Below are 17,015 nucleotides of genomic sequence, written 5' to 3'. Positions count from 1 at the left end.
TATACAATCCTAATATGTTATTTATTTATTATTTCATTGTGGACACTGTGAAAAAACAATTTCTATAGTAGATAATGAGACAACTTTACTGTCATTTAATTGTTTTTCTATCTATTATTTTGATGCAGCATGAATGTCTGTGTTAGCTGTAAAACTTTATGCCCTCCTTTACACTTCCCACAGTAATCCAGGGGCCACACTGGATTCTTTGCTGGGCCAGTTCTAGCAGGTTGGTGTCTGTTTGACACCCATGCCTTAGATCAGGGCTGCCCAATCCCAGTCCTCGAGAGCTACCGTCCTGCAGCTTTTAGGTGCATCCTTGTTCCCACACACCCGAATCAAATGAATAGCTTGTTATCAGGCCTTTGCCAAACACGATGGCATGCTGAAGAGGTAATCAAACCATTTGATTCAGCTGTGTTGGAGTAGGGATGCATCTAAAAGCTGCAGGATAGTAGCTCTCGAGGACTGGGATTGGGCAGCCCTGCTTTAGATGGACTTCAAATTCAGATTCCTTTTATTTGTCATTTTCATGCTTTGCATACAAAACACATCAACCACACAGTAGTGCATTTTGTAAAGTAATAAACCAATAAATAAGAGCGTTTAATAAATGGACTAAAAATATGCAATAAGATGAAATAAATATTATGAATGGTAAATGGGTAAAAGTACTGTAGCAAGGAAACAGTACAGTCAGTCCCTATGAGCAGCTCACATACTCTGGTTAAGACGTCTGTGTGCTGTCCTTGATCTAATGCTACTGTATCTGCTCCCAGACTCTGAGCATGAACCAGGGGGTTGGTCGAGTCCTTTATGATGCTTAATGCTCTGCGCCTACAGCACTTAGTGTAGATGAGGCCAGGAGAGCGAAAGTGTTGCTGGGCCTTCATGATGATGGCTGCGGCGTCACTGGTAGTTAGCTCATCTATCAGGTGAACTTCAAGGTTTTGGTGCAGTGAGCCCTCTGCATTTGAAAACTGCTGATGGTTAATGGGAGCTGCTGCAGGCAGCTAGTTCATCTGAAGTCATCCATCCTTAGTTATGTGATTCATGGCTGTTAGCTGCTCTTTCCTATGTAAGAAACAACTGTGGTATCATTGCAACTGTTATCACATGATTTGCTGAAGTTAGCAGAGCAGTCATATGTCATCAAGGTTAACAGTAAGGAGCTCAGTAAGACAGCAACAGTGAGCACAGACTGATGGGCCATGCTCTGCCTGTAACAAGCAATCATGATGTAAACAACATATTTCTTCTCAAAGCATCATTAGTTAAGCAATTTGTAACATCTAAAGGAACAACATTTGATTATTAGAATTATTTTTGAAAATTACAACTAATTTACATCTTTTGTCAAATGAAAAGTGTATAAAACATATAATCCACATTATTATTGAAGACGTTATTCACCATCTTTTTACTAATGTATCACATGGTTTTCATTCAAAGCAAGCAACATTATTCTTATTTGTATAATGAAACCACGTTGGATTATTTTGACCATCAAAACAATGTAAATAAGCACACAAGCAGCCGAGAGGTGGAATTCCTCCAGTGGGTCCTGGGTCTATCCTGCAGCCTCCTCGGACATGCCTGAAGCCCCTGACCCAGGGTCCATGTGTGAGCTGCAGTGACTGATGCATACAGCAGTAAGCTAAAAATAACTAGACAAATTATGATTGATTCCTCTTACATTCAATTAATTCAAAGCTGCTGCTGCTGCTGCCTCTTGTTGACATTGTAAATCTGAGTTAAACATTTTGGCTGGTCCTAACTGTGTCATACATCTTTAAAGAGTTGTTTGAAGGTTAAGACTAGGTTTATAGCTAAGGTAAGAATCAGGTTTTAGCTAAGATAAAGATTGCAGTTAGGTACTTAGTTATGATAGTTAATGTTAGGCTAAGGGACTGGGGAGAAGACCATTCCCAGTTTCAGCCAGAAAGTCACTGGACTTCTTGAAGTTTCTTGAAGACCTTTCACCCAGCAGGTCCCTGAGGTCATGTGACCAGGGCTTGCTTGCTGTCCAGCACACGAGGCTGAAAACAAAAGGCGACAAACTTTTTGTAACTGTGGCCCCCAGACTGTGGAACTCTCTCCCTTTGAGCCTGAGATCTGTGGACTCAGTGGTCTCTTTTAAAAAACAGCTAAAAACTCTTCTTTTTAAACTTGCTTTTGGTTGATTTTTATTTTTATGTTTTAGCTTCTGTGAAGCACTTTGTGATTTTTATCTTGAAAGAGGCTGTATAAGTAAAGTTTTACTTACTTACTTACTTACTTACTTACCTCGCATCTGAGAAGCTTTTTCAGTCCTAAAGCCAAATAGTGGAGAGTCACAGGTATTTAAGCTGTAGTGGGAGTTGTCCCTTAACAGGGTCGTTGGCCTACTATCGATCATGTGCTTTACCACAAGGTGTGAAAAAATGCCTGGGTCATTATCAGCAGAGACTTTGCCTCACCCTATCATGTGACCCATTGAGATCAACTGATGCAAGATGTGAGCGGGGGTTGAGGCGCCTCGGGACAAATCTCAAAACTGTGTTTGGTGGCAATCAGTTGGTGTTGAAAGCCACCCCCTCTGTTCAAATATAGTAATATAATGTAATAAATAAATAAGGGCTATGGTCCTTTAGGGTGGGGATGGCAGTTGCACATCTGCCAGAATATTGCACACACTAAAATATTGCACATGGAATGGCAGCAACATAGTCAGTAGCTGTGACAGAGTGATTATATGCAAGTCTGTTCACACTCTTAGTTTGCATTAAAAGTTCTGACTTGTCCTGTTGTCTTGTCCATCGTGTCCTGCAGACATAGCTTTATTGAGTGGCTGTTCGGTTTGTCCGGTGCAGAGGTCCGAGCGCTCCTCGCTGCGCTGCACAGCATACACTATGTTTTTTAGCTTGTTTCCAGGTTTTGTCCTTGGGATGAACCAGTTCATGCCTGAGTGTGCGGCTGGCTCTGAGTGCACTGGGATGTCGTGCTTGGAGAAGATTAGGAGTTTCTGAGTTTCTCCAATAAACCTGGTTTCAAAGGGATGACAATCTTGTTCTGTTTGTCATTTACAGTGGGGCAAAAAAGTATTTAGTCAGCCACCGATTGTGCAAGTTCCCCCACCTAAAATGATGACAGAGGTCAGTAATTTGCACCAGAGGTACACTTCAACTGTGAGAGACAGAATGTGAAAAAAAATCCATGAATCCACATGGTAGGATTTGTAAAGAATTTATTGGTAAATCAGGGTGGAAAATAAGTATTTGGTCAATAACAAAAATACAACTCAATACTTTGTAACATAACCTTTGTTGGCAATAACAGAGGTCAAACGTTTACTATAGGTCTTTACCAGGTTTGCACACACAGTAGCTGGTATTTTGGCCCATTCCTCCATGCAGATCTTCTCGAGAGCAGTGATGTTTTGGGGCTGTCGCCGAGCAACACGGACTTTCAACTCCCGCCACAGATTTTCTATGGGGTTGAGGTCTGGAGACTGGCTAGGCCACTCCAGGACTTTCAAATGCTTCTTACGGAGCCACTCCTTTGTTGCCCGGGCGGTGTGTTTTGGATCATTGTCATGTTGCAAGACCCAGCCTCGTTTCATCTTCAAAGTTCTCACTGATGGAAGGAGGTTTTGGCTCAAAATCTCACGATACATGGCCCCATTCATTCTGTCCTTAACACGGATCAGTCGTCCTGTCCCCTTGGCAGAAAAACAGCCCCATAGCATGATGTTTCCACCCCCATGCTTCACAGTAGGTATGGTGTTCTTGGGATGCAACTCAGTATTCTTCTTCCTCCAAACACGACGAGTTGAGTTTATACCAAAAAGTTCTACTTTGGTTTCATCTGACCACATGACATTCTCCCAATCCTCTGCTGTATCATCCATGTGCTCTCTGGCAAACTTCAGACGGGCCTGGACATGCACTGGCTTCAGCAGCGGAACACGTCTGGCACTGCGGGATTTGATTCCCTGCCGTTGTAGTGTGTTACTGATGGTGACCTTTGTTACTTTGGTCCCAGCTCTCTGCAGGTCATTCACCAGGTCCCCCCGTGTGGTTCTGGGATCTTTGCTCACCGTTCTCATGATCATTTTGACCCCACGGGATGAGATCTTGCGTGGAGCCCCAGATCGAGGGAGATTATCAGTGGTCTTGTATGTCTTCCATTTTCTGATGATTGCTCCCACAGTTGATTTTTTCACACCAAGCTGCTTGCCTATTGTAGATTCACTCTTCCCAGTCTGGTGCAGGTCTACAATACTTTTCCTGGTGTCCTTCGAAAGCTCTTTGGTCTTGGCCATGGCGGAGTTTGGAGTCTGACTGTTTGCGGCTGTGGACAGGTGTCTTTTATACAGATGATGAGTTCAAACAGGTGCCATTCATACAGGTAACGAGTGGGGGACAGAAAAGCTTCTTACAGAAGACGTTACAGGTCTGTGAGAGCCAGAGATTTTCCTTGTTTGAGGTGACCAAATACTTATTTTCCACCCTGATTTACCAATAAATTCTTTACAAATCCTACCATGTGGATTCATGGATTTTTTTTTCACATTCTGTCTCTCACGGTTGAAGTGTACCTCTGGTGCAAATTACTGACCTCTGTCATCATTTTAAGTGGGGGAACTTGCACAATCGGTGGCTGACTAAATACTTTTTTGCCCCACTGTAGTTTCTCCCTAGTTGGCGTCTGACCTTCACTTTAGAACTGAAGAAGCTTCTCAGATGAGAGAAGTCCAAAAACGTACACTGGATCCAGATGAAACCACTGTGTCGTTGGATGTGGTCTCCTTTTTCACTTGTATCCCTACAACCAAGGCAGTGGAGACTGTCAGAAAATGACTACAGCAAGACAGCTCCTTAGAAAACAGAAGTGGGTTTACCCCAGTCTCTGCCTTACCACTGCACACTTTAAATACAACAAGGGTTTCTACAGACAAAAACATGGATGTGCTATAGGCCCCCCAGTGTCACCCAGTATGGCAAACCTTTACATGGAGGAAGTGAAAAGTAAAGCTCTTAGCTATTTCAAAGAGCAGCTATAGATGGATCTATATTAAATCAACTCAATCTAAAAAAAAGAAACAGCTGTGGGAAAATGAGTATTAGAAGCAAGAAAAAAATAAAATATGCTTAACTAGACTTTTCATTTTTAATCATAATATCTTATTTTTTTCATTATAACAAAGAAAAGGATAGCAAAGAGGGAGCAGAGCTCTAACCCACCAACGAAACATCAAACCAGAGACGGCTATATTTGTTTCTTAGAAAGTGCAACGAGTGAAACATACATTCATGGTAGTGTGAATGGACCAGCAATACTATATTGTTACTATCATGTAGTACTGACAGTAGTACTTGAGTAGCCTCTTACCTTATTATGAAAAAATGCAAGTATAACTGCACCATGGTGGACCTGAAGCGTATGTATTTATGTATAAGTTTTATCAGAGAATGAACAAAAGGAAGTGCTTTGTGTTGGAACACTGGACGTACCCTCTGTCTGTCGGGTTTGTTCTGAGTGCTAGTGAGAGATAGATGCTGCCTGTGGGCCTAACGAGTGTTATCATGTTTGTCAAGAGACATCATTTTGGGCGGGTCTGAAGTTTTACTGGGCAGCAGGGTGGAGCTCCTCCATGCAGAGTTTGTCCTGTATGTGAATATTCATACAGTAGGTGTAGACATAGATCCACTGGGTGTGGATCTATGTTGTTCCAGACAATTTTGATAGCATGATGTAAGTTATATAGAAGTTGTATCAGCTTTTAGAAGCTGATAAAATTTTAAACCTGTCGTGCAATTTTCCTTATTTTTATTAAATTTCTTGTGAAGTACTGCCTGTTTTCATCATTTCTTTTATCTTTAAGACTTTAACAAATGTAACAAGTAAATCTACAGAACTTTCTAGAGGCGAATGGATTAATATAGTTCATATGTTGCCAAAAGGCTACACTTATCTTTCCAACTATTTACCTTTGAAAAAGATCTATTCTGATGATTGGGCGTGGACACCAAGGATCTCGGCCAGGTTTGATTGGTATTGGCTGTTTTTAATAGTTTGATGAGTAAAGAGTTTGGGGCTTTAAGTCAGATTTGAACTTAAAGTGACAAAAGCTGCGCTTAAAGTCCAGCATGTATGTGACTAATCTAACAGGAAATCAGTGAGTGCCTCCAGCTAACTTCGTATTATGAAAACTGTTCTATATACAGGCTGTCAAAGTATTTAAGGGTGTTAGAAATGTGGAGCTTTTTCATTGTGCAGCCAGACTTTCTACCCATTCTCTCGACACATGTAGATACACTGTTGATTCTGTATGCTGGTGTAGCAAAGTGCACACTGTAATGCAAACTCAGAGTTTTTTGCACAGTCCACAGTGTGATTGACCGCCTGACATGTGTGCAACTCCTCCAGGTCCCGGTGTGCTACTGGGACGAGGCTGATTAGCAAATGAGTGGCAGCCAATTAGCCCAGTTGGCACTGCTCCCTGAACCACTGAGCAACTTACTTTTACAAGCATTTTTGAGCCCTTATAACTTGTATATACAAAACTAGATAATGATAATGGGTGTGGGGCGAGACCAGTGATTGTCGGTTTCTCAAAAAAGAAAGCTAACCAACACAACATCCCACTAGTGACACAATTTTGTGTGTCCTGCAACAACACCAGCTAGGTTTGAACGAGCCATCGGTTCCACAGGGGAGGGCAGCGTGACAGCCAGGGAACAGAGAATGGAGCAGATCCTTTCTTAAAGAAAATAAACTGATTCCCCCTCGATAAATTCACATAAAGTAAGAATAGAGGTGCCTCTAAATAAAACACAGATCTGAAAATAGCAGTTATTGTGGTCTCAAAAACAACCACCAGGGAGAAGAATTTAAACAATGAGCACAGAGGAAACTTGTACAGTCAAGACAACAATAAAAATACTGTCCAGCAAGCTGTTAATTACCAGACAGTCCAATATTTGTCTAAGTGCTAAATTCAGTGACTGTTCGGGTTCTTCTCAGCTCTGAATAGTGAGTCTCAGCTGAGCAGATTGTAGCCGCTCCCTCCTGATGCCGCTTCTAGGGTTGCTCGGTCAGCAGCTCTAAAGAATAGACAATGGTGACATTACCCAGCCACGTACAGCCACTGCTGATCTTACACACTCCCCTAATGAACTACTGTTGCCCAACACCGAGGAAAAACAGGTTACTCACAGGGCTGGGCGAGGCGCTAGCCAGAAAATTCTTATGACAACATGACAAAACTAAGAGAGTTCAGAGTTTGCACAACAAATATGAAACAAATAAAACCAAACACATGCAAAATCCCTAAAAACACAAGAACTTAAAAGACAATCGAAAATAAAAAGATGGAAATGGCACCAGCATGAATATTCTGTTATAACATACATGCAGGCAATCAGAAGGTCCTGAGTCCAGTTCCACCTTCAGGCCGAGGTCTTGCTGTGCATGTTCTCCCTGTGTTTGTGTGGGTTCTCTCCGGGTACTCCGGCTTCCTGCCACAGTCCAAAGACATGCAGTTAGTGGGGCTAGGTTAATTGGTGACTCTAAATGATAGAGTTACCACAGGCAATGGGAGTGAATGGTTGTCTGTCTCTGTGTGTCAGCCTGTCCAGGGTGCACTCTGCTTCTTATCCTAAGACAGCAGGGAGAGGCTCCAGGCCCCCGCGAGCCTAAAAGGGATAAGCAGAACAGAACACACTAACAATCACAAAGCTTAAAACCCCTGGTCGATATCACTGTTCTTCTGAGCTGACTGCAGAACTGATCAAACTAGGAGCTGGCTGGTGCCTGTTTTACCTTCAGCCATTGTCTTTTGTGGAGGACGAAAGGTTTCAAACTTCCAGGCCTTAAACTTCACGTCTCTTCTCCGTGGTAATAGTAAATGGATAAAATAAGGCTGAATGAAAGAATGCTTCTTTGAAAAAGACTTGAATACTACATAAAATAAACCTCATCCAAAGTGTCTTTGAATGGCAGACACAGGATGTGTCTGAGTGTCTACATGAGTCTCACAGGCCTGAACTCTGAACTGTTTGATTTGCTGCTCACCACAAACGAGCAGACGATGCATCAGCTTTTCCTACTGATAAAAACCTTCCTTATGGCCATTCATACTACACAAAGTAATGAAGCAATAAACAATTAAATGACACAAAAGTTTCTTTTTAACTTTCTACTTAAATTGTTTTTTTACAATTACGGTTAAAAAACAAAACAGTAAAGGGAGTCTCACTGGTCCGGCCCACCTAAGGTCAGAGTGCGCTGTATGTGGCCTGTGATGTAAAATGAGTTTGGCACCCCGGCTCCAGACTGCGTGGGCCTTTCTTGCACCAGTGTAGTGTCTCGTGGAGGTCTGGATCGAGCCTCTGGGGTCCCCTTTGTTTGAAAATGGTGGCTCCAGTCTTCAAACAGGTGGACCAGAGAGTATGCTCCAATTATCATCCAATTAATGGGAAATTCTATTCGAGGGTGCTGAAGGAGGCTCTGGCTGGCAACTGGGGGCAAAGGAAAAATAAATAAATAAAAATTGGATCCCTAGTTCCCTGGGATTAATTACAGCAATAATTGCAAGACGAGCAACTCCCACCCGAACACTGTGGACGCACAAATTGGATTTGTAATTTTTTTCTGTTTCTCTGCTCATTCTTGCCTTGTTGGATTATTCCGAGGAATTGGCTCCCTTCCTATCAACATGTATCTACATGCAGCAGAGATGATCGTGTTGGTGGCCAAGGTGTTCCCACTCTCTCCTCTCGAGATCAGCTTTAGCTTTGTGTATTATTATTATTACATCACTCTTAGGGTTCTTACAGGTTACTCTAGCCTTAAAAATGAACAGGACTTTGGAGCCTATTTTTCCAGGCTGCTAAATTTGAACCTAATTAGTTACAGGATGCATGGATTTAGAGGTGAGCTGCTGTTACCGGGTGTGGGTGAAGGAGGGGTGCTTGACCCCAAGGCCACCCTGGCGAGGGTAAACAGGGCTGTGCGCTGTCAGAGGAGAGTAGTCCCTTTACCGTTTTGCTGCTATCCCTCTGTAACAAAGCATCCCTAACACTCGCCTCCACCCACTCCACCCTGTTTGCGCTCTTCTTCATCTCTCTTGTACACGGTCCTTGCTTTTGATAGTAAACAACAGTACTTAAAGTCATCTACCTTAACTACCTCTGCTTATTTCATCTTCACTGTCAAACCCGTCTCTCTCTCCTCTTCTTTGTAACACACAGCTTTGATAAAACAAACACAACTGGTTCTCAGCTGAATTAGTTTTTTCAGTACATATGCAGCTATTGTTTAAACGCTGAGGGCTTTTTTTGGTTATGAATAGTCTCGTTATAAAGAATAAAGCCTTGCTGCTCAACAGTCATTATGATAATGCTTTAGTTGTTATCTGAGTATTTGCATTTTGTTTCTAACTATACACCACATCAGGAGATTCAAACAAGCTAACTGAAGTAATTCAGCTTTGAATCTAAGAATGTAACGAAGGTATTGCAAAGCTATTCACGAGTGTTGAATCTGGTAGCTTTTCACTGTAACTCCAGCAGATTCACAGAGGTCTTGGTGCAAGTAAAGTATGCCCCCACCAGTGGGCTGAAAATACTCAGCAAAGAAGAAAAAAGAGTCAAAGCCTTAATCACCATGTTTAAGGTGAATAATATACCTTTGCAATTCTCGACAATATTCCTAACTGATCGTGATCATCTGCAGGACATGAGAAATGAATATCTTTTTATAATACTTGTGCCAAAAACGCAGTTACAAGATGCTGGCTCCGCCCCCACTATGTCAGATTGCAGGGACAGTGTGAATGACTCAATTACATTCTCAATACGTCTTAAGAAGAATGTTTTTGCCAAGCTATGGTGCGAGTGGGTCAATTTTATGAAGCCTCTTCAACCAGACTTTAGAGGCTTGAGTGCTGTGTTTTATTTCCTGTTGAGTTCTACGTATGACATTGTTGCCTTCTCTCCCCATGTGCTTTTTGTCTGTTTGTTTGGGGCATATCTGGATGTTTTGTTTTTGATGTACTATGTGTTATACTCCACTTTGTTTTGAAAATAAAAAATAAAAGTGGCTAAATCAACTGTGTTGCCTGTTTCTGCAAAGAAAGCTCAGTAACACAGAAAAGGCCTGAGACAGCAGGCAACAACTTAAAGTGAGCAAAGTGATTCCAAAATGTGTTTCAGGTTAAGACAAATGGCCGTAATTCATAAGCAGTTAATGTGATCGTTTTGTTAAACCTCTTGAATTAAAGCGTAAAGTTTTCACTTTAATAACATGTTGATTGTTTGATGAGTAAAAACAATATGATCACGTGTAAAAGGTTTCTCTCTGAAATCCAGACCTGACATTACATCAAAATCCAGTTCAAATATGGGTATAATTTGAATATTTATCAGAATCGTTTTTCCTGAGATGATTCCATAGTAAGATGATCTGTGTAAAGATGTGCCCACACTGCTGTTTGACTGCGCTGTTTCTGTCTTTGCAGCTTGTCTTTTTCGCCTCAACATCCTGTCATTGGTTTACTTCTTGTACCTGCTGCTCTTACCGTGGTTCCTGTGTCCCAACAAACACACCATCAAAGGTAAGACCATCTGTGTTTTCAGGTCCGACCTTTTATGCATTTGAAACCTGCTTTTCTTTAAGCCGTCCATCCATCCGGGCCGCGAGGGCAGGAGCCTTCTTTCTAGCTTATCCAAGGAACGCCAGGGTGTTCCCAGGATAGCCGAGAGGTTTAATCGCTGCACTGTATCCTGGGTCTGTTCAGCTGGCTCCTTTTGATGTGGAGACGTGGCGGCTCCACTCTGAGCCCCTTCTGAATGGCCGAGCTCCTCACCCGGTGTGTAAGGGAGAGGCCAGCCACCCTGTGAAAGCTGCTTTTCACGCTTAGATTAGATTAGATTAGATAGAACTTTATTAATCCCTCGGGTGGGTTCCTCTGGGAAATTCGATTTCCAAAAAAGCACAGCACCGACAGAAGTTACAGAGTTACAGAATATTATATATATATATATAATACACACACACACACACACATATATAAATACAGAGACAATATAAATAAAATATACGAAGGGGATAAATAGAATAAATAGGAATAAAAAATAAAAATACAAGTGAATTGCACATTTCAAGTATTGAGTCTATTGCACTGTTGACTATTTACAAAAGGTATTGTACAGTGAGGTGAAGAGGCACTACAGCTTAGTTGTTCCCCCCTCCTTTGTCCTCCTGTTTCCCCTCCCTCTCCCCTCCAGAGAGGAGTTAAACAGTCTGATGGCGTGTGGGACAAAGGAGTTTTTAAGTCTGTTAGTTCTTGTCTTTGGGAGAAGCAACCTGTCACTGAACAGACTCTTCTGGTTGTTAATGGCCGTGTGCAGAGGATGCCCAGCATTGTTCATAATGTCCATCAGTTTCTTTAATGTCCTTTTCTCTGCCACTGTCACCAGAGTGTCCAGCTTCATGCCGACCACAGAGCTAGCCTTCCTGATCAGTTTCTCCAGCCTGGATGAGTCCTTCTTTGCTGTGCTGCTCCCCCAGCACACCACAGCATAGAAAAGTACTCCAGCAACCACCGACTGGTAAAACATCCTCAGGAGCTTCCTGCAGATGTTAAAAGACCTCAGCCTCCTGAGGAAGTACAGTCGGCTTTGGGCTTTTTTGTACAGGTGCTCTGTGTTGCATGACCAGTCCAGTTTATTGTCCACCCACAGCCCGAGGTACTTGTACTTGTTGACCACCTCCACCTCCTCCCCCTCTATCTGAACCGGCAGTGGACCTTCTCTGGACCTCCCGAAGTCCACAACCAGTTCCTTAGTCTTTGAGGTGTTGAGTTGCAGGTGGTTTGTGTGACTCCATGCGACAAAGTTCCTCACCAGACTTCTGTACTCCTCTTCCTGATCATCCCAGATACACCCCATGATGGCTGTGTCATCTGCAAACTTCTGAATGTGGCATAATTCAGAGTTGTAGCAGAAGTCAGAGGTGTACAGGGTGAAGAGAAGAGGGGACAGCACAGTTCCCTGTGGTGCTCCTGTGCTGCTGACCACAGTGTCAGACGTGATGTCACGCTTGTGTCCACGAGCTCGTTGTTTTGGTCACTATGCGGAGCTTAGGACCATTTTTGTTCTCATGATTCATCAAGTAATGCTACTGACCAGCCAATCAGTGGCAAATATTATTCCTGTGGTGAGAAGTTCTTGTCCTTAATGTCATGCGTTTAGTGAAAAAAGAATCCACTGGTTCATATCCTGTTCGATTTCCGGTTTAAAAACATAGTTTTCATGGCAGTAGTTAAGATGACTTCATAGGGTTTGGAGGTTCTTGTTCTGGGGTGCGTGATTTTGACTTTTTCAGTTCAGGAGAAAAGCAGTGGCCTATTTATGATGTTATTCTTTTTTAAACCTTACAATGTAAAGCAAGAAGCTCTGTGACTGAAATGTTTTTGACTTTATTCTGTTCTGTGTCTGTCCATGACTCACTCTAGCTGTCCATTAGTATCCATTTGATCAAACATTGTATTGTTGCCATTTTTTATGATATAATTTTGTCTTTAGCGAGTTGAGTGATTTCATCCCGTAGTTTGTGAGAGCAGTCGAGTGCTTTGTTTACATACAGGCCTTCCTTAAGAATCATTCTGGGCCCTCTTCTCTTTTCCCTGTATATCCATGATTTACCGCCTGTGTGTTGTGGAGATGGTCTTCAAATGTATGACGATGATATTCGTATATATTGTCAAATAGAAATGGTGTCAAACATTTAGCACGCGGAGAAACTACTGAGTAGCATTTCTTATAATGAAACTTCAGCAAAATGAACACGCCTGCCACATCATTTGTCATTTTGATTTTGGGATGTCTTTGAATTCTGAAGGTTGAGTAATGAATCAGTAATGAATCCAATGTCTACAGCTGTGTGCACACTGGGAGTCGTTTGCAGTCATGTGGCAGTCAGAGACTACAGAAAGTCAATGATGTCTTCAAGCAAATAAAGGGCGAAATAATCACTGACACTGGGAAGTGTGGGCATGGGCAGGAACCAGGCTGAAGTGACTACCAATGAGAGTGAAGTACACTAATGATTGACTTGGTAGTAAACGCATTAGAGGGTCAGCTAGTCATCTAGAATGTCCACAAATGACCAGCTATCAGCTTCAGAACGATGGCTGACGCACAAATTGCTTCCAGTGTGGATGCAGCGTAAGCACTTTCATTTGAAGGACCAAAACACTTTGGTCCTTCAAATGAACAGGTACAAAAAAGAAACCAAACACATCAGACATCGCAATAAAGCTATTGCCAAATAAAGGTAACCTGAAGAACAGTGAAATTGAGATGATTTACAAGGATCTTCTAACATTCACACACACTCAGTCACACTGGGGGCAGTTCAGGATTCAGTGTCTTGCATATACTTATTCCATGTCTGTAAAATAAAGATTTATTTATTTATCTTGGTTTTATTTATGCTGCATTTAACCGTTTCTGTATCTCTCCTGTCTTTGCCTTTTAGGTCACACAGGACGCTTTATCAGAGCAATATTCTGCACCAGTCTGCTATTTGTACTGGCTCATATCTGCTTCCAGACAGTACTATACACATATCCTCCTCTCAACACTGCAATAGGTGATAACTGTTCACAATGGAATACCATAAGCAGACATATAGGACTGTCAAGGTATGTAACTATGTATCTAATTCCATGAGTTGCCCCATGTATCCCTGCCAGTGTCACTGATGGGCTGATTGTGGGAAATAGTAGGTAAATGTAGCCTACAAGTAAATGCAAAGCCTCCCACCGCTCTCTCCTTGTCTCCTCACCCTCAGCCAGTGGTGGAGAGGGCTGCCTCCTCCCTGAGCCTGGTTCTCACACATGTTTCTTTGTGAAAAGTTATTTTTTCCTTTGCACTTGCTCACCGGGGGGTCACAGGATTGTTTGGCCTTTCTCTGTATTATTTTAGCACCTTTAGATGAAAGTTGTTGTAAGTTTTACACTATATAAATAAGAGAATTAAAAATAAATTGAACTGAATAGACACCTGAGGAAGAAAATACTGAAATGAAGATGCTTATTTTAAAACACTGCCATTAATACTTTTTCATTTGAACATAGAGCTGTACATTAAATCACATTTAATTCAGTTTACTTTAATGAAAGTGCCTTTTGCATTTAAACCATCTTAATCAACCTTATTCCCATTGTTAGAATTGCACACAGGTCTTCAAGGTCCTTGGTAACTAACGTCTTGGAGAAGTTGCAAAGCTTCTACGAACTTTTTGTGCTTTCCCAAACTCACGCTATGATAACGATTAGGGACCAGAGCACCTTCTTCCTGTCAGTGTGCATCTATGTCACATGGGCCATATGCTGTTTTTGTAAAGCTGCAGATTAAACTGATTCGATTAGTATGAACTTGGCAGGAGGCGACCTTAAATCTATTTGCACGAGTGCAACCTTAAATTCACTATTGCCTGTATACATTCATCTTTTAGCATTCTGTATTTATTTGGTCTTCTATTAGCCACGTATCTAACTTTTTGCTTGATTTGCAGTAATGTGTCAAATAACATTTAATAATAATAATAATGGATTGGATTTATATAGCGCTTTTCAAGGCACCCAAAGCGCTTTACAATGCCACTATTCATTCACTCATTTGAATAAATCAAGTGTTCCCAACAGAACTCTGGATTGTAATGGTATCCATACATCCACCATGCAATGTGGATATATTTTGTGTATGATATCTCTGAAATGTTTTACATGAGTTGAGATAAAATGAGATATACTTTATTTATCCTATAATTGTAACAGCCTTACATGTGTACGTGTGTCATAGGCTTCCCTTGGAAGACCCTTGGAAAGTGGCACGTCTCCTGTGCCCAGACCTTGGTGTGTGTATACTTGCATTGGTAACAGTCATCCTCTGCAGCAGATTGGTCAGGAACAGAGAAATGGTGGCTGCTGCCAACATTACATCGGTGAGTCTCTTTGCATATGTTTAAATGTGTATCTTTATGACAGGAAACCAGCAGTGTGGTTGTGCTGAAATCAAAGAAGTCACAAAATTACACATAAAAACTATATATGGTAGATGGACAATCACTAGTGCATGCAGCAAGGAGAAGGTCAAAACAAAACTGTGTTGTTGTTTTTTGTCTTTTAGCATCATAGCAGGTTCTAAAATGATTGAAATACAACCTCAGAGGAACAATAACACGTCATTTTTTAATCAAAAGCTGAAGTAGACTGTGTGAAAAATGAAGTCCTCTTACAAATTGTTGATACTCACACACAACTGAGTGTGCTAATCCGTGCCTCACCAGATCAAGTGCATGGATATTACTCAGTGAAACCAATTCCTCGAGTACAGTACTACTCAAAAGTCTTGAGACTGTTAGGTGACGGCTGTGTGCAAACAGGAATAGGACCCAAGATGCAGACTCCGGAGACAAACTTAAACCAAAACAGCTGAACGCAAACATAACATAACTGGGAAAAACTGAAAATAAACTAACACCGGTGGACTGGCAAAACACACAGCAAAGTAAACGGTAGATCACGACACAGACACAGAGAAACACAGGGCTTAAATACACAGAGGGAGCAATCAGGGAATGAATAACAGGAGGGAAACACAGCTGGGGCAAATCAGAACTGACGAGACCAAAGAAGCGTAACCTGAACACACTGAGATAAGACACAGACCTTCAAAGTAAAACAGGAAATGCATAACACAGACTGAACAAAGAGACAGGCTCATATGCAGGCACTACAAAGGGAACAGAGACGTGGGAACAGGGCAGACACAAAACACTGACTGAACACGGGGATATAGGAACTTAAGATACACATAGACGCGAACTAGACAAGGGGATGCAGGTGATAGGGGAGACAGAGCAACTAAAGAAGACAGAGACCTAAGCCATAAGACAGAACTCAAAGAAACCAAAAACTAGTATAAATAATATCATAAACTCAAAAACCCTGGGTCGACGACCCAGGCATCCTAACAGAGACAGCTTTCAATTCTTTATATGTTGCTAGAAAAATGGGTAATGGGTACAGCAATTTATCAAAACATTGTCAAACATACAAACAAATACAGCAGATAAGGCAAAGACGAGGGGTGTGCAATTCTTACTACCTGGAACGTCAATATTTGGTATGACCACCTTGATTCTACAGCACAGGCAGTTTTCTTATCATTTATTCTATTTCTGAAGTCTACTTAAACTTTATTTTTTTCTATAACTATAATTATTTTCCAGCCAGTCAGAATTTTTGCACACTGAGAGCAGATGTGTGATCTGAGCGACAGGGGCTGTTATTGTGTGTGTGGATGGATAATAGCCAACACTGAAATTCATTTCTTGCACACAGAAATGAATTTTGTTTGCACAAATTAAACTTTTCTTCTCAAAATACAGCATTTGTTCTTGCAAATTATTTACTGCGCTCAGAATAGAGGCACAAAAATAACGCCACAGTTTTTGAGTTTTCAAGTAAAATCTTACAAATCTAAGGGGGGACATCTCATTGTTGATCTCATTGTTGCTCACTAACAACTCAGTGTCCCAGAGGTTTAACTGACTTGATGCTGTGCTCTGAATACATGTTCCTTTCATCTTATTGAGAAGTGTAACACATGTTGTAAATACATAATCTTACTAGCAAGGACTACTTTCTTCTTTGAGAACAATAAGCCTTAAATCACTGGTGATCTGAAAAAAAAAAAGCCTAATTAAAAGAAGGCTGGCTTCTACAGAGGAGGATTAAGGTCTCTGGAAAAAGTCAGAATTCTGACTTTAATCTGAGAATTCTGGAAAAGAAAAAACAGTGGCCCTAATCCTCTTCCGTAGCTTTCAGGTCTGGGGGCAGGGAAGAACTGGAAAGTGCAGAACGGGCTGCGGGTGAATTCACAGAAATGCAAGAATTCCTACAGAAGGAAGCTCGAGGGCAAACTCGAGCAGAACAACAGGAGGGATGGGTGGAGTGA

General features: G+C 41.6%; 1 protein-coding gene across 3 annotated transcripts in view; it reads left to right on the top strand.

Moving 5' to 3' along the window:
• The window catches only part of piezo1 (piezo type mechanosensitive ion channel component 1 (Er blood group)), an 84,931-nt gene that overhangs the window by 11,310 nt on the left and 56,606 nt on the right, over positions 1-17,015 (top strand). For all 3 annotated transcript variants that reach the window (XM_082557155.1, XM_082557154.1, XM_082557153.1), the window contains exons 2-4: positions 10,505-10,600; positions 13,528-13,693; positions 14,856-14,997. In XM_082557155.1, coding sequence (XP_082413281.1) covers positions 10,505-10,600; positions 13,528-13,693; positions 14,856-14,997 — 404 coding nt within the window. The remainder of the gene's footprint in view (positions 1-10,504; positions 10,601-13,527; positions 13,694-14,855; positions 14,998-17,015) is intronic.

Source organism: Aulonocara stuartgranti (genome assembly GCF_965226115.1).
Source record: "Aulonocara stuartgranti genome assembly, chromosome: 13".
NCBI lineage: Eukaryota > Metazoa > Chordata > Actinopteri > Cichliformes > Cichlidae > Aulonocara > Aulonocara stuartgranti.
Note: the sequence above shows the minus strand (reverse complement) of the source record. Positions and strands in the feature narration are given on the sequence as shown.